Source organism: Pteropus medius, unplaced genomic scaffold (genome assembly GCF_902729225.1).
Source record: "Pteropus medius unplaced genomic scaffold, Ma_sr-lr_union100, whole genome shotgun sequence".
Classification (NCBI taxonomy): domain Eukaryota; kingdom Metazoa; phylum Chordata; class Mammalia; order Chiroptera; family Pteropodidae; genus Pteropus; species Pteropus medius.
The window spans coordinates 3,235,875-3,253,020 of NW_024342475.1; the positions used below are offsets into that span (position 1 = coordinate 3,235,875).

At 39.2% G+C, this 17,146-nt stretch overlaps 1 protein-coding gene across 2 annotated transcripts in view; it reads left to right on the plus strand.

Annotated features, from left to right (window-relative positions):
* COL4A1 (collagen type IV alpha 1 chain) overlaps positions 1 to 17,146 on the plus strand; it is a 139,967-nt gene that overhangs the window by 83,028 nt on the left and 39,793 nt on the right. For both annotated transcript variants that reach the window (XM_039866281.1, XM_039866282.1), the window contains exons 3-21: positions 159 to 248; positions 348 to 392; positions 1,465 to 1,509; positions 1,617 to 1,679; positions 2,193 to 2,246; positions 2,448 to 2,474; positions 4,846 to 4,929; positions 5,016 to 5,078; positions 6,398 to 6,433; positions 6,959 to 7,000; positions 8,284 to 8,370; positions 8,895 to 8,921; positions 9,073 to 9,123; positions 9,965 to 10,009; positions 10,094 to 10,147; positions 12,194 to 12,235; positions 13,735 to 13,819; positions 14,180 to 14,215; positions 14,684 to 14,848. In XM_039866281.1, coding sequence (XP_039722215.1) covers positions 159 to 248; positions 348 to 392; positions 1,465 to 1,509; positions 1,617 to 1,679; positions 2,193 to 2,246; positions 2,448 to 2,474; positions 4,846 to 4,929; positions 5,016 to 5,078; positions 6,398 to 6,433; positions 6,959 to 7,000; positions 8,284 to 8,370; positions 8,895 to 8,921; positions 9,073 to 9,123; positions 9,965 to 10,009; positions 10,094 to 10,147; positions 12,194 to 12,235; positions 13,735 to 13,819; positions 14,180 to 14,215; positions 14,684 to 14,848 — 1,141 coding nt within the window. The remainder of the gene's footprint in view (positions 1 to 158; positions 249 to 347; positions 393 to 1,464; positions 1,510 to 1,616; positions 1,680 to 2,192; positions 2,247 to 2,447; positions 2,475 to 4,845; positions 4,930 to 5,015; positions 5,079 to 6,397; positions 6,434 to 6,958; positions 7,001 to 8,283; positions 8,371 to 8,894; positions 8,922 to 9,072; positions 9,124 to 9,964; positions 10,010 to 10,093; positions 10,148 to 12,193; positions 12,236 to 13,734; positions 13,820 to 14,179; positions 14,216 to 14,683; positions 14,849 to 17,146) is intronic.

The following is a 17,146-nucleotide window of genomic DNA, read 5'->3' on the forward strand; positions in this document are numbered from 1 at the left end:
AAAGCTTCCTGAGATAGGAATTCGTTTCAGCATTTGTTTTCGGACACTCACTATAGACTTATGCAATATTGGACGAGCTTAGAGAGGCTTACTACTGATTTGTTTCCTCGACTCTTTCGACCTGACTTTTGTTTTACTTGCTTTTCCTTCCTCTGCAGGGTGAAAGAGGCCTTCCAGGGTTACAAGGTGTCATTGGGTTTCCGGGAATGCAAGGACCTGAGGGGCCTCAGGGGCCACCGGGACAAAAGGTAAGCTTGACTGTGTAATGAGGGGTGTGAGGGTGTGGATTTAAGATGATCTATATTCTTATAACAAGAGGTCATAATGGCTTTTCTGTTTTGTTTCAGGGTGATACTGGAGAACCCGGACTGCCAGGAACAAAAGGGACAAGAGTGAGTACAATTGTCACTTAAGTTGATAATGTCTGTGGGTGGGATCTGATATCGCAATGCTTCTCCAGTGAGAATGCTTTACACACCCTTCTCCTGCCTCCACACAATCCTGAGGGGGCTTCCTTCCCTTCTTCTCCTTTCTTTTTGACCCTTTCCTCTGCCTCTCCTCATCAGGACTCAGACAGCGCGGGTGGTGGGCGTGAGGACTTAAAATGAGCCGTAGCGTATTGTTCCTGACTTCTAGTCCTTGTGACTGGTGCTGTGCATAAGCAGAGCTAATTACTTCTTACTCTTTTGACCCTTGTTTGCTCCAATTTGTCCTTCCTCAAGGATTCTCGTAGATATATTTTGATTTCGGGGAGGGGGATGATGTGTCTGCAAGTCGTTGAAGAAGTTTTCATTTAATGTGAAAAGTGGTAATATTTTCAGAGCTAAACTTGAACTTCCTTCTTGACACTCTTTACTTCCTTTGCTACCTCCATTCCTGAGAAATGCAAAAATGAAGACCTTTGAAAGCAACTCTTGAAAGTAGAACAATAGAAAGACACTAAAATGTAAAGGTTTTATTCTGTTATTTTTATTTAGATGAAAGGGAAGTGTGACCGTGACCTGTGTGTGCATTTGTTGGTGGAAGAGAGGAAATAACATTGTAACTGTCTGAGATAGAAGGATCCATATTTTAATCAGAAATAACTTTGGATTCCCTCTCCCTCCGCGCCCCCCACCACCACTGAACAGTTTATTCCATATACTTTTCTTCCTAACTGTTTGAGATTTAATGTAAAATATGTATGTGTATATATATTTTGCCTAGAAATTACAAAGGATGAAATGAGAGCAGTTTTTTTGTGCATGCGCAGCCTTGATTTCAGAAGTAATCAATAGCTTTTGATGTAGAATTGCTATTGAAACCCTAGATGATCTGCCTCTCAGGGCTGGGCCCTCAGCAGTCTCCTGGGTGGCGGTGCCCTGTTCACTTAGTGTGGATGTTCTGAGGCCAACCATTCGGGTGCAGTGGGGCGAAATGAGCTTTCCCAACGCTCACTGCAAACTTTCATTTCCGTCCTTACAGGGACCCCCAGGAGCATCGGGTTACCCTGGAAACCCAGGACTTCCCGTATGTATATAAAATTACCTGCTTCCTTTATGAGACGTTTGATGTGAGTGATGGCACCATCAGGTGATTTTTCTATTTTGGCCACTTTTTCACCTTATTAATTGCAGGGTATTCCTGGCCAAGATGGTCCACCGGGTCCCCCAGGAATTCCAGGATGCAACGGGACAAAGGTAAATTTAGAACCAAGACCCTTTCTTGCTTTGAGCATGTTTATCTAACTCTGTGTACTGAGAAGTTGGTAAAAGTTGTTTTGTGAGCATCATTTTCGTTGCCACAACTGGAAAGTGACTTGTCTTAAAGCTTTCTTTATTTGATTAGCAAATACAGTTTTTTTTTTTACCGTACTTAATGTTCAAGAATGACATAATAGTGCCTTTCTTTTCTATACAATGTTACCCTAAAATTGCTTTAAAACTACATTCTCAGCTAAATTACTGAACCAAATAAGAAAATGCCATTATTAATCCTTGTCCCTGATTAATGATATTCTCAAATTTATTTCTTCTATCATGAAGTAGCACTCAGCCAGTATAGCTTGAAACAATTTTTAGGAAATGATTTTAACCAACAAATGAGGCATCCCTGAAAGGTAGGACAGAGTAACTGATGCGGGCGTCTGGTCTGGCCCGCTGTTCTGTTTGCCTTGCACTGATCCCCTGAGTGACCGTCTGCTCTCCCCTCAGGGTGAGAGGGGGCCTCTGGGGCCTCCGGGTTTGCCCGGATTCACTGGAAATCCCGTGAGTATGGTGCTGTTTAACTCAGCATTTCTTTTTTCAGTTATCATTTCTCTCTTCTCATTTTATTTCTTTTCTTTTCCTTTGTGTGTTTTTTTTTGTTAGTTTGTTTTGTTTTTGTTTTTGTTTTTTTTTTGCACTTCATTTTAATACTAATGGTGTTTTGAGAAAAACAAAACTAATATCAACTTTTTCTTTTTTTAGGGGCCGCCAGGGTTGCCAGGAATGAAGGTACATCGTTTTATTTTATTGGAGTCATTACAGGATTTTGTTTAAAACAGATTTGTCTAAACTCTGCTACATTAAAAGGGTACATAAGTCATACGCATGAACTTGAAGTTTAGAATCTAAAGTTTAGACACTAAGTACAATTTCTTAATAGAAAACCATTAATAGGAAGCATGGTGTGATGGTAAATATTAACAGACACGAGTTCAGTTCAGATTAATTACCTGTGTAGATATCTTGATGATGCTCCTTTTCCAGAGCCATGGGACATAAGCCCAGTCCCACCCAAAAGGATGCAGGTATCATATTTAATCTATGTGGTTTTACTTAAATGCAACCATTTTTTTCATGTTGCCTATAATCTGGACTCACTCTATTATAGATTCCATAATTACTGTAGGCAGGAAAACCCCCAGTTGCCTTACGTTAGATCCTTGGTGTCTTGGCCCCTTCATTCAGCCAATTCACGCCTTTCTCAGCTTGATTTTCCCTTTATGTCAAGGTGGGGCCCAGGGCCCTCCGTGCGTGGTAAAGAAGGAAGCCCCGAGTCCCTCCGTACTGTGGCACCTGATTCTGTCTCTGCTGTCAGTGAAGGGGACTTCCTTTTCCACCCTCACAGGGTGTGTAGGAAAAGGCCTGGTGGATACACCCATGCTGATCACTGGTCATTTTCCTTCTTGTTCATAGGGCAGGTGTCTCATGCAGGCCCTGCTCCCTGGCACGTGGCCAGGGTTCTTTCCTCCTCTCTTGGCGCAGTCATTCTCGCTCACCAGCCCCCAGCCTGGTGTCCCACAGGCACCACTGGCCAACGTTTCCAGAATGGAACCTGCCACTTCCCTTCTAAACTGCTCTTCTGCGTACTTAACTAGTTAGGATGAGGATACCACTTAGACGCCCAGCCTGGAACCTAGGTGGCATTTGTTTTGATTGGTTTGTTTTTTACTATTGGAAAATTGCATGTGATTGATCCCTTCCTTCGGTCAGTCCCTTCCCTCCCCCCATCCTTTCTTTCCTTCTCTCTCTCCACCCATCTCTCTCTGTCCCTTTTTTAAATCATGAAGTCCTGTCATTTTCACATCCAGATTTTTTCTCAAATGTATCCCATCTTCACCTTTGCCCTGTCTCCCAGCACAGTGGCTGGCAGATCCTTCATTCATGTTTGCTCAGTGCGTAAATGCAGCAGTGAATTCGTTCGTGCACTGAGCTCTGTGCCAGCTAGTCCAGCATTCTTGAATTAGGGAGCCAAGAGAGGAAAACTCAGCTCCCAAGGAACATCTTAAATTTTATGGAAATTAACCTTTCGAAGTCTTTCCTAGGCGGGGCAGTGCTGCTGCATGACTTGGTGGCTCTTAGTGACATGGCCTTGACATGCGTTCTCCCTGTGCTGTGGAGCAAATCAGGGAGCGGGGGCGTCTGGTGTTTGGAGCAGCCCTGTGAAAGGGATGCTCCCAGTTCTTGAATAGTTGCACTAGAGATAACCTTATATCTGAATGAGATTGAGCGTTCATGTGTCCCTGTGTTTAAGAACATCTAAGAAATAATATCCTCATGGGAGCCCCGTGTTTTAGTCAGTGTTCTGCAGAGAAACAGAACCAATGGGATGTATGTGTATGTGTGTATGAGAGACAGATAGACAGATGACTACAAAGATAGAGTGAGTGAGAAAGTTTAAGATCTGCAGGGCAGAATGGCAGGCTAGAGACCCAGGGAAGAGCTGATATTGTAGCTCCAGCTTGAAGGCCATTGTAGGCAAAATTCTCTCTTCTTCCTGAGTGTCAGCCAGTTTTTCTCTTAAGGCTTTCAACTGATTGGATGAGGCCCACCCCATTATGGAGGCTAATCTGCTTTACTCAGAGTCTTCTGATTTAAATGTTAATCTCGTTTTAGAAATATCTTCACAGCGACATTAAGACTGATGTTTAAACAAATATCTGGGTACTATGGCCTGGCCAAGTTGACATAAGAAATTTACCATCACACCCTGCTTTTAATAAAAATGCTCATCCTGGCTCTTTTCTTGAAAGATAAACTTTATTTGTGAGAACAGCTTGTGATTACAGTCTTTCAACCTGAGACTGGCCTTGGTCTAGAATATCTCTTTGTGTGAGACTTTCACATGGATTTATCACAGATTCTTTCACTTAGCCGTCTATATGTTCGGTCCTGGTTTCAGTCGATTTGACTGTGCATCACAGAATGCTGGCCATTAAGATAATATCTCTGAATGGGGGAGACAGCCAGTCTTTTTCTTTCAAGCTTAGAGAGAGTCTAAACTCCAGACTTGGGCTAGTTCCATGCCTAATATTTGATAGGTTTTAAGTTTCTTTATATAAATAGCAGTATTTGCAACTTTCTCTTATTTTTCATCCCATAGGGTGATCCTGGTGAAATACTGGGTCGCGTGCCTGGGACCCTGTTGAAAGGTGAAAGAGGATTCCCTGGAGCCCCAGGAACACCAGTAAGCCTTTGCTAAATAACTGTAACCACATGCTGAGTCTCCTCCTAGTTTGCATTTTAAATCTTACCTTTCTCAATATATTATAGGGTTTACCAGGATTGCCAGGCATTCAAGGTCCCGTTGGCCCTCCAGGATTTACCGGCCCACCAGTAAGTATGGAGGGATATCTCTCTGAGGCAGTCATTCAAGGAACGACTGTGTTGAGGTGTGAAAAGAAATGAAATTTAATGAAAATTTTACACAGTGGGGATCTCTCTTAATTTGGAATGGGAAAATGAAAATTTTTCTTATGAAAATATTTGGCTGGCACTTATGGTCCATATATTCCCAGAGCTATGGGAGCAGAATAATAATAGTACCTCATGCCAAGACATCTCCAAACAGACAACACCTTCATTACTTGAGGGGCTGAGTGGATGCCAGTGATCCCATGGTCTGAGGAGGCCATTCAAGGTGGACAAAGCAAGCTGTGCCCTGGAGATGTACTGTAGACATAAAGACATATCGGAGGGTCTGCTCTCTTGGGGATTGTGGACACAGGCCAGGTGGCAGCATAAAAGCTGCACAGTATTTGTTATAAAGACTTTGCAAACTGAACACTCAGAGGTAACATCCCAGGAGGCCTCCTTCACAGCTGATAACTTTCAATAGAAGGAGGACGTCATCTCACACACACATTTTTGAGATCACAAGAGAGTTAATAGGAACAAGACTTCATGGTGGAATGCCACATTTGTTAGGAATGAATAGCGCCCCTGACTTGGTAATCCTCACACTGGCCTGCCTGAGAGATATTCAGGCCTATCTTTTAAATTTACTCTTTTTGTGGCTGGGTAAAAGTCACCGATTCTTCTATCCATTCCTGCAATTATAACTTCTTTTATATTCTTGTAAATAAATGGATTCGTTTTTATGAGTAAAAAATGAGTAGTAACAGATGGTTATAGACTTTTTGTAGTGATCACTTCGTAGGATATATGTAGAAGAAAAATAATGTTTTTCCTTTTTAAATGATTATAAAAAGTATTCTGAGATTTTGTTGCAAACACAGACATTCATTGACTTCACTATAGCCTCCTCGTTTGAAGAAATCATTCAATTTTTTAAGATAAAAAATTATATCCAAAGTGGATAAACATCATGTCCAAACTGGAAACTCCAGGCTCATAGAGAGTTTGGCTGGTGATTTCATCCATCGTCTGTTAGCCTGGAATGTTCTTAGGTCAGTGGATTCCACTAGGAATGTCAAAGATTTTGAGATATTTCTATCCCTGTTAATAATCATCCTGGACTAATTTCTGACTACTTCTAAAGTTTTACAGTTCTAGAGCATGTAAAAAAAATTAAATATTTAACAAATAAATTATCAAGTTAACCATGGGCTATTAAGATAACTTTCATATCAAGAAGCATTTAAAGCTTTACCAGGGTTGTGAATTGTATTTAATTAAAATGCTCTCTCTTACAGGGTCCCCCAGGCCCTCCTGGCCCTCCAGGTGAAAAGGTAAAGATTTTTTGTTATTTGTCTCTCTTTGGCATTAGTTTAAGAATATCATGAAATTGCCATAACTCATTCTTTAAATCTCTATGAAAAAGTTTTGGAAAATTATAATTTCTTTATCTACATGTCTAACATCTGTCTATCCACCTATCCATCTGTCTATCCACTTATCCATCTATCTAACCTATCAGTGGATCAATCCACTGATCTTTTCTTCCATCTATCTGCTCTCATAGTTATTATTTTGGAACCACTGATCTTTTCCTTAAGTTTTTTAAAGCCAGAATTTAAAAACCTTACATTTAAAAACTAAGGTTTTTATAGACTTCTTGTCCAATGATACTATAAAAAACTTTTTTATAGACATCGAATACACATGATCACAACTTTCTTGAAAATTTAGTAGTAGTTGTGTGACACAACTCTTGCCTTAAATCTACCATCTGATTGCATTTTATGTGATTTTTGTTAGATGATTTTAGCAAAGTAGACAACTACAATAATGGAATTCTAATTTTTAATCAACAGGGGCAAATGGGCTTAAGTTTTCAAGGACCAAAAGGTGATAAGGTGAGTACACTTTACTTTGGAACATTTTTGTTTAAAAATCACAGTTTTAAGTATAATAGAGATTCTGCCTCTGGACCTACTCTTGGACCCCTTTATACTATAGTTACTGTCTTCTGCATGTTCTTAAGCTTGTTTGTGTTTTCCTTAAAATGCACAGCTAGAATTCACTAAAGTGTTGTACATGTGATCTGACCAGCAGAGAATACAATGAGGTCATTAATTTCAGTTCTCCGTACATGGAGTTCAATCAAAATGTTCTCAGGTAGTGATAAAGACAGACCTAGACTTTTTTTATAAAACAGTCCAGTTTAGGACTTGACTAGTAGCATAACTATATTAAACTCTGCAAAGACAAAGGCCATTATACCGGAATTGGGAGGAAATGAGCCACAGAGACAGGGAAGCACATACTGGAGCAGGTGACCTCATCTTGGGAGGGAGGCCAATGGTGATTTCTTTACCAGACCAATGGATCAGACCAATGACATGGACACCAGCCAAGTGGGGATTCTTGGAATTATGGCGGCGTCTGACTCAGGGCCCGGGTTCTTTGCTATGGGTGGTCAAGCTATTGTAGACGATGGCCACCGGAGGGCCCCAAGTCAGTCGAGGCCTGGGCAGATGTGGACTGAACAGTTGACCTGCTTTCCACCCCAAATTTTGGCCCAGTCTTTTGATAAACCTCATAGTAAAGTGACCCTGCAATTTATGCAGTTAAATTTTTTAGACTTCACTCATTGTGCTATAGCTGAGACTTACTGGCTTTCCAGTTGTACCAAGCAGTTAAGATGACTGAGGAAGACAATTTTTGATGGTTCTAGTATTTTTGGTTTACCTGAGGATACCTCCTTTCTTCCCAGGATCTGTTAGGCAGTCTGTGTCTCTTTTTTCCATGCTGTCAAAATGCAATAGGACAATATGTGTGTGTGTGTGTGTGTGTGTGTGTGTGTGTCCTTGTGTGCATACATATACTGTATGTATCATATGCATGGTCTAAACATGCATGCATAGATATGTCCTATTGATGTTCAAGTTCTGTTATTATTACTTGAGATGGTGGCTTTCCTGACCCCTGAGAGGTGAAAGTCTCCTCCTGGATTTATATACTTATTGTGCTGTCTTCCTACTGAAACTTAATTTTCTGCCGAGGCAAAAATAGATTAGAAAAGGGTATAATAACACATTTAAAATAGGTGTTTTGTTTTAGGCTCTCCCCCTTTGCATTCTTCTTTTTGTATAATTTTCTTTATGCCTAATTAATTCCCAATTTTTTGCATCAATAGGGTGATCAAGGGGTCAGTGGACCTCCAGGAATGCCGGGACAAGCTCAATTTAAAGAAAAAGGAGACTTTGCCACGAAAGGAGACAAGGTATGAAAGGACTTTGTCCAATGAATGCTGTCTTTCTAATTTTGCACAAATTTCAAAGGATAAAGAGAAACTGGATCAAAATTCAGTTTCTACAGCTACATTCACCCCTGACCTGGAAAACAGATTTATAGACTATCTATCATATAAAATATGAGCATCTGAGAGCAGAGGCAGTGAGTATTGGGTGGGAGCAAGACTGATTTGAGGCTGACTCAAACTAAGTGAGGGCTTCAACTGCACCCTAGTTGAAGATGGTCTGGGTCAGCAAGAGAGAGACAGTCTGAGTGCAGAAGTAGGTTACTATTGCCATGTATCAAGCATAATTGACTATCTGTCTTAATCCATTATCCAGTCAATGCGAGGATGTGAATGCTGGTGGCCAGTGTGAATTTCTTTGTTCATGTATCAGGAAAAGGTTCTTTTTTTTTATATGTTCGATGTAGCGTATAAAAAACTGAGATAGCTGGAATATAGTACTGATATCTCTTTTTTTCTCTGTCCCTCTCTCTTTAAAATTCTTTTAGGGTCAAAAAGGTGAACCTGGATTTCAGGTAAGTACTAAATTTTTGTTTATCATTATTATTTTGTGCCAAAGACCAAAAATTACAAGCTTATTTCAGCTTAAATGTAATATTTACTTAATTTGATATTTTACTTAAATATATGAATGAATCTAACTCTTTCCTTTTTTATGTTTTTAAGGGAATGCCAGGAGTTGGAGAGAAAGGTGAACCTGGAAAGCCAGGGCCCCGAGTAAGTGCTTTGAAAAGTCTTTTTATTTCTTATTGTGAAGTCATGTTTCCTTTCATTCCTAGAATCACAGATTCAGGAGGACAGACTGGAGGAGACTGGCAGGGGTTTTCTGGTTTCTGTCTTTCCTCTTCTAAACAGCTTTTCCGAAGCCCGTGGAAGTAGGAATGAGGAGAGCTGTCACCATTTGAAAAACTTCCGTAGAAGACTGAGGCCCTTCATTATTCAAATGATGCCCCTGGGGTTGGTGGGGGGCACTCTTTGAAGAGCTGCCCACCTGCTGGCTTCTCACTCAATGCCACCTGTCCACTTGGTCAGAGCAGTCGGTGCCTTTTGCCACTGCCTTCCTAGGCCAGCCTGGAGCTCTGCCCATAGCCCAGACTACACAGACTGGAACTGAGATGCTTAGATGCTTTTCATTCGCTGAATCCCGGTGACAGAAGACCCACCCGGCTTCCAGTAGGCTGAGCATTCCAGTTTTTACCCTGAAATGATGCACAGAAACTTCTGTTCAAATGAATCTTCTGCTTATCAGCTACCAAATACTTGCCAACAGGGAACCTTCTTTGGTGTTAGCTATGCTGCCAAATGTAATGGCTACCTTAGCAGATTTGGAGACCATCAGCCTTCATTTTTCAAAAATGGAAAAGACCTCTTCTATTGTAACTTTTTCAGAGTTATTCGTTGTATACTCTATTCCTTGTCATTGTGGTATCATCGAGTTACACAGAGGTTTCCTATGAGAGATGACTTATTAACTTGTATTTGCATCAGAGTCTTGGTGTTATAGCATATTTACTCTTATTATTTATGACATACTAATGTTTCAATCCTTATTATGCAGGGAAAACCTGGAAAAGATGGTGAAAAAGGAGAAAAAGGGAGTCCAGTAAGTATTTTTCCGTAATTTTTAAAAGTGGACTGTTGCCTTCTCTAGCTTACGATTGTTGTTGCCTCCTCTGTTTCATTTTAGGGGTATTCCGGCGACTCGGGGTACCCAGGACTCCCGGGCCGAGAGGGTCTTAAGGTAAATGGTGGCACTATTTTAAGTTTCTACTTTCAAATTTGTAGTTCACTTAGAAGTTTTTCTAAAATAAAAGACTATGGATTCACAAAGAATTAAAACTATTTATGTTACATATGCATAAAAGCACAACTTAACTTAGTGGTTTTATTTGTGTGCATAAATTTTAAAAATAGGAAATATTTCATTGATTCAGGTTTTTATATCTTTTTTTCTAGTAGGTTAATTTTTCCTGATTATAAAACAGCAGAAAATGCAGAAAGATGTCATGAAGAAAGAAAGCTTATTTAATTTTTCTATTACTCAGAAATGGTCAGAGTGAACACTTGCACTATGTGCACACCTGAATATATGCTTTAAAAAATATAGTATTGCATGATACATCCTGCTTTTTCACTTAATGATATAATTTGGATATATTTCAATGTCTATAAATGTAGTTACATATTAACACTTTTAATGTCCATGCCTTATTTACCGAATGGTATTTAGGCCACGTCCACATTTTTATGATTACAAGTATTTTTGTTCACTCGTTTGATCATTTCCCTGTCATCAATTTCTAAAAGTATAATTTTGCGGTCAACATTTAGACTCATTTTTAGAACTTTTGCCGTAAGTCTCCAAATTACTCTCAGAAAAGCGCTCTATCAGCTCGGGGCCCTCTGATTTAGCAACTGCTTGTTATCAAATTTTTAAAAAGTATCTGTCAATCTGGTAAAAAAAAAAAAATCATTGTAGTTTTATTGTTTTTTTTTAAATTATGAGACTAGGTAATGTAAATTTCTACTAAAATAAGAAATACAGTTGATCCTTGAACAACATTTGAAATGCATGAGTGCACATACATGTGTATTTTTTTCAATAAATATCTACAGAACTGTAAAAGTATTTCTCTTCCTTATCACTTTCTTAATAACATTTTCTTTTCTCTAACTTACTGTAAGAATACATTATATAATATATATAGCATACAAATTACGCGTTAGTCAACTGTTTATGTTATTGGTAAGGCTTCCAGTCAACAGTAGGCTATATGTAGTTAAGATCTGGGGGAGTCAAAAGTTATGCATGGAGTTTTGCTGTGCAGGGAGTCGGTATCTCTAACCCCTGCGTTGTTCAAGGATCATCAGTAATTTTGAAATATTTATCTCTAACAGTGAGTGAAAAACTAGGGAGAGGAACTCAAGGTTCGCTTATCAAAGCCAAGAATAGAGGGAGAAATCTCTTCTCATATTTAAGAAAAAACAAAACATCAAATTCTGGTTTAATGCCTAAGTTTAATGCATTAGTTTAAAAGGAAAAAAATGTACATTTGCTGAAAAATGTGCATCTCTTAGGACTTCTAAAAGTATTATAAAGATGCTTAAATGAGAACATTAGATATGAAAGAATTAATTTCTTTGGGTTTTTCAGCTAATATAAATTAAATTAATCCTCAGGGTGATCAGAATTTATCCACCCAATGTTTTAAAGTAATATTGGATTTTAAGGAGAAAGAAAAAACCATAAATATCCTTTTATTATGACATCCAATGCAAATTTACCTAAAAAAAAACCCCAAAATGTTTTTTTGAGAAAATATATTTAGAAATCACAAGCTTTCATATCATTTTATTTTATTTGTTTTTATGATATTGAAAACCATTGTGTACTAATTCAACTTCCAAATGACTATTAAAGTTGTCTGAGGGCGCGTGCAGCCAACAGAACAAAATTATGAGCTCATTTGTAATGTGAATAATTGGGCTCACATTTATATTTTGTAGAAATCCTTAATTCCATATGTCACACTTATGCAAAGCAAAATGAAATGTGCTTGCTTTTGTTATAACAGCGCTTTAAGCTAATCACAGTACTAAGAGATTATAAGATACTTAATACTAAGAGAGAGATACTAAGGAGAGGAAACTCATTTAAGTGTACAGTGGGCACGATCTCTATTTTTCCAGAAAAAAATAGTTTAACTCTTTTTTCTGCAAGACACTCTTTATAGTTTAAAAATACAATATAATTTTTAAAATGCTAAAGTTATTTTTTCTTTTGTAGGGAGACAAAGGTGAAGCAGGTCCTCCAGGCCCACCTGGAATTGTGAGTATGAATAATGTTTGCTGGCCTGTGAGAGCGTTTGAGATGAGCAAAGGAGAGGAGATTGGGCCAAACACCTGCATATGCCACGTGCTCCACAACATTCCTAGAATTACATTTTTATTTAAAGGGGCTGCATATAAATTGAAATAATGCTTTATATTTTGTATGGAGTAGAGTTTAATACTTACTTTTTATTATATTTTGATAATTTCTGCATATCCTTGACTACTGAAAATGAAAAGATTTACATGTGGTTAAGAATATTAGCAACATATTCTGAAACTTTTTTATTTTAAATAATCCATTAAGGAAAATGTTAATAAAAGAACAGATCGTCCATAATTTGAATATTCTAGTAAACAATTTTTGTTTATGCAAATAACATTTTAATACTCTTTCTCCATATGCATATTTTTACATACTTGCAATTAATGCATGTAACATTTTTTGAAAAAGAACATTTTCATGTTTTCGAGTTATCTTAGGATAATCATTTTTAGTATCCTGTCAGAGTGTTGTGCTATAATTGTTTTAAGCGTTTTGCCCCCAATTTTTTTTTTTGAAACAATGAAAATGTTACTGTAATGCTCTTGTACGCTGCCATTTTTGCACTTGGTGATGAATAGTTATACATGACATTTTGCGTATGTGTGGGTGGGAGAGTTTTTGAATAATTTTCCCTTAGGCTACATTTCTTAGAATAAGATTATTGGATCAAATTATCAAGCTTTCTTAATGCTTTTAATATACTTCATCTATACTTATGATTTCATATTCCATATTTGTGATCCAGCAGCAGCATGAGAATAACCTGTTTTTACTTTAACCTCATCATCAGATTTTAATAATATCCAGTAATTTAATTTCAACAACGAAATTACATTTTAAGGGCAAAATGCAACATTTGACTTGGTAATTTTCCTTGAATTTCAGTAATTTATAACTAAATCAATTCGCTTCTTTTTAATGAGGCCAACAGTCCATTCTTTTTGTCCTATATCCCTAGGGCGTTAAGGAAGTCCCCACTTTGGACCATTTTTTAAAAAAGAAAGCGGAATACCTCTTCTAGTAAAAAAAAAAAAAAAAAAGTGTTCCGTTACTTGTTGCTTGAGGAAATTTAAGGGTGTTCTCTGATGATACTTTTTAACGTAGAATATTCATCTTATGGCTTAGATGAACACTTAAGAGATGCCAAACCTAAACCTCAGAATGAATATTTTTCTAACTTTTCCTCATTGGTAAAGTGCCTGCCAGGCAAATTATTACAAAAGGAAGCAGAGATGCCAGGTAAAGTTCTTTCCAAGGGGAGTATTAGATAACATTCATTGTACATGTTTTTGACTTCCCCTCCAACCTCTTTTCCCGTTCCTCCTCCTCCACCACTACTTCGCTTTCACATTTCTTGAAATAATATTAGTTTCTTTACCCATACTACTGTAATATACAGTACCAGCCCCTCCCATGCCACACGATGATCCATCTTGTGTTCTGTAATTCAGGTTATCGGCACAGGACCCTTGGGAGAAAAAGGCGAGCGGGGGGTCCCGGGACTGCCAGGATCGAGAGGAGAGCCAGGCCCCAAGGGTAAGTTCCTTTCCTTTTTTTTCCCTCTTTCCCTGCTTCCTCCTCCATCCTCCCTGTTGTTTCTCTCATCCTTTCTTTCTCTTTCTTCCATTTTGGACCTGTACTCATTCTCATTTTGAAAACCTGCGCATGCCTTATAAGACCACGCAGTGACTGAGTCTCACTTAAGCTTGTGTTTCATTGTCGCGCTGGCTTTCCAGGGGCCCTTCTCTTGGCATCTCTGCAGCTACATCTCTGTAGCATTTCCACAAGTTCAGACTTCCTTGTTCCCCTTGAGCAGGGGTACTCGTGAGCACAGAAATAAAAACCATAAATCACAGGTGAACCAGGTTTAGTTTGTCCAACTCTTTCTCTTTTTAGGTTTCCCAGGATTACAAGGCCAACCAGGCTCTCCAGGTGAGCATCCTTAACCGATTTTTAAAGAATATTTGTAAAACTCTGCAGTTTATATTCTGAACATATTTATCATGTGCATTAGATATTTGCATAAAATGGCTAGCAGTTTCGTTGCACATTTTTCTAGTTATGAAAGCAAGATGTGTTCATAGGAAAGTGTTTATTTTATAAGGTACGGGTTAGCATGTAGTTAGGTCTAAACATGTATTTAATGAGTGGGACTTTTTATATCTTTTCAACAAGTCACATCTACTCTCTCTGCCTCTAATCTTTTCCTAAAGTGAATGTGTAGGAGGCATTCGACTGTCAGCATTTATATTGTACGAAGCCTACCAATTCAATTCATTTTTACTTGTCCAAGTAGTTCCTAGCCATTTTACGTCGGACAGAGCTAATAAAATTGGTTTGTGCTGTTGACGTTAAACTTGTATTGTAATTATTTACATGAGATTTTTGTTCTGGTTTCAGGCATCTCAATCCCAGGGCAGCCTGGTGCTCCTGGCTACCCTGGTGAAAGAGGAGAAAAAGGTGACCAAGGATTTCCAGGGCTGTCTTTGCCAGGACCAAGTGGAAGAGATGGACCCCAGGGCCCTCCTGGGCCCCCCGGAGCCCCCGGACGACCAGGCCACACAGGTAGGTTTCCTCTAGAACCTTTTCATGCAAGTGAGGGCAGGATGCCAGAGCAGAGCTAGACCTGGTTTTGAAGAGCGCTGCAGAGTTCACATGCAGTTCAAAAGGCTGGCACGGCCAGTGATTTATGAATTATTTATATCCCACTTAGGTATCTTTGCAAAAGTAGTCGTGCTACAGAAAGGAATAGTAAAGATCAAATCATAAAAGTGGTTTAAAGAAATAAGAAACATGTTAAGCAGCTCTGAGCCTCCTGGCATCTAAAGCTAAAAAGCAAATCAGTTGAGTTGTACATTTTTTACTGAAAATAGAACGTATTCTACTTCATCTAGAGACACAAGCTAATACCAAGACACAGACAGACAGACAGACACACACACACACACTCACACTCACACTCACACAAAGGAGGGATTGTATGGGTACAGACCACGCAGTCTATGTAGTAACCATGAAGGACTTCAAATTTGAAAGGTACTTTGCATGGATTTTCCCTACAACCTTCATCAAAGCTAAGGACAGAATATCAAAGTCTTGATTTAGTTAAGGAGGTCCTATGATCCTGCAGTAATATCAGTACAAAATGCAAGAACATTTCAGAGGATTTAAGTTGCCAATGGAAGTAAGTTCGGATTTCCAAAGCAGGTCCTACTAATCCTCCTGGGGGTGGTGGAAGATGGGTCTGTATACCTTAAGTACTTCAAGCACATCATCGTCCTTTTTTCTCTTGGTGTCTGAGAAAAGGTTGTGAGCATCAGAAGGACCTTTAGCTCACTTATTCATTCAACAAGTATTGGAGGGCCTACGATAGGCCAGGCGCTGTCCCAGGAGTGGTGACGAAACTCACAAAACCATCTTGCCCTCCTGGAGCATGCATTCTATGGGGGAATGTATACCAAATACATAAGTAAATTTTATGGTATGTAGGAAATGCTAAATGCAGGTTGAATGAAAATAAGTAGGGAAAAGCTTACAATATGGAGTGGTAGTGGCGAGGCTGGGTGGGTCGTGGGGTTGTAATTTTAAAGAGTAATTGGCAAAGACATGAAGCGAGTGGGGGAGCCATGGGGAAATCTAAGAGAATATTTATTTTTGGGGTTCTGGCAATTGTGCCAGTACTGAAATAAGAAAAATTTCATATAAAGATATGAATTTTCCACTACCGTTAATTGAGTAGGATGTGTTGGCCGAACACATTGTGATATCTGCCATCCCAATGTTCCAGGTGGCCCTTGTTAGCCTATGTAAATTAAGTGATTTACAGTCACAGAACATCAACAGAGAATTTATAAATGAGATTTTTATTCATATTTACAATGTATGTTAAAGAGGCTACATCTTAAAACTAATTGCCACCTTGGGACTGATCAATCGTCCATTAACCACGCAATGTAGAGGTTTCTACATCCTGGTTCTGCTCCTGTGTTCTCCTCGCAGATGTGGCAGCCAGCCCTAAACCACCTGTGACTGCAGATGCCCTCGCTAAATAGGCAGTGTAAATGTCAAATCTGAACTTGCCTTTTAGAACTCCTCAGAAATAATCATATTATTCTTGCTTGAGACAGAAAATTGTTTTAAACTGGTTTTGATGAGAATGTAAAGTTACTTTCTTACCGGGGATGTGAAAAGATTCTGGTTAAGAAGAAGCCAAGCAGGAGGTATGTTCTGGAAAAGAAAGTAATAATTTATGTCTGTCAATATTCATGAGGCTACTTTTTTAGAATCAGGGAGTTCATATACCCTTGGCTTGCAGAACTGTGAATACCAGTTTTTTACAGTCAAGGAATTTAGGGACTGCTCTTTGAAGCATAAAAATGGACTCCACTTTGTTCAAGACTGACGGGATTCACAAGCCAGGTGGGAAAGGAGCCAGCAGGAGCCAGTGGACTCTGCGACAGAGTCATTGCCCGCCCAGACCTCCTTACCACTTATGTTTTACCGAGGGAAGCTAGCAACCAACCAACCAGCAAAGCAAGAATGTTTTCTTCCTGGACTTACATTCTTATACATTTGAAACTAACTTTTTCCTCTGAGCTCTAAATAGAGTCATAAAATTGGAAGGTTTTGGCCCTATTTTAGGCCTTTGTGTTCGGGAGAGAAAACCCATCATTGCCCATTTGATACCTTGTATAAAAGGGAGACAGCTGGACTGGGGCAGTGGGAAAGGTCGATCCTGGCTAATGCATCCAAGCCAGAGGGAGGGCCCCACAGCAGAAGGCACGGACACAGGTGTTCAGGTGACTGCTGGGCCAATCTCCTTGTCCTCTATCCCGATGAGAGGACAGTGTGTGTGTGTGGGGG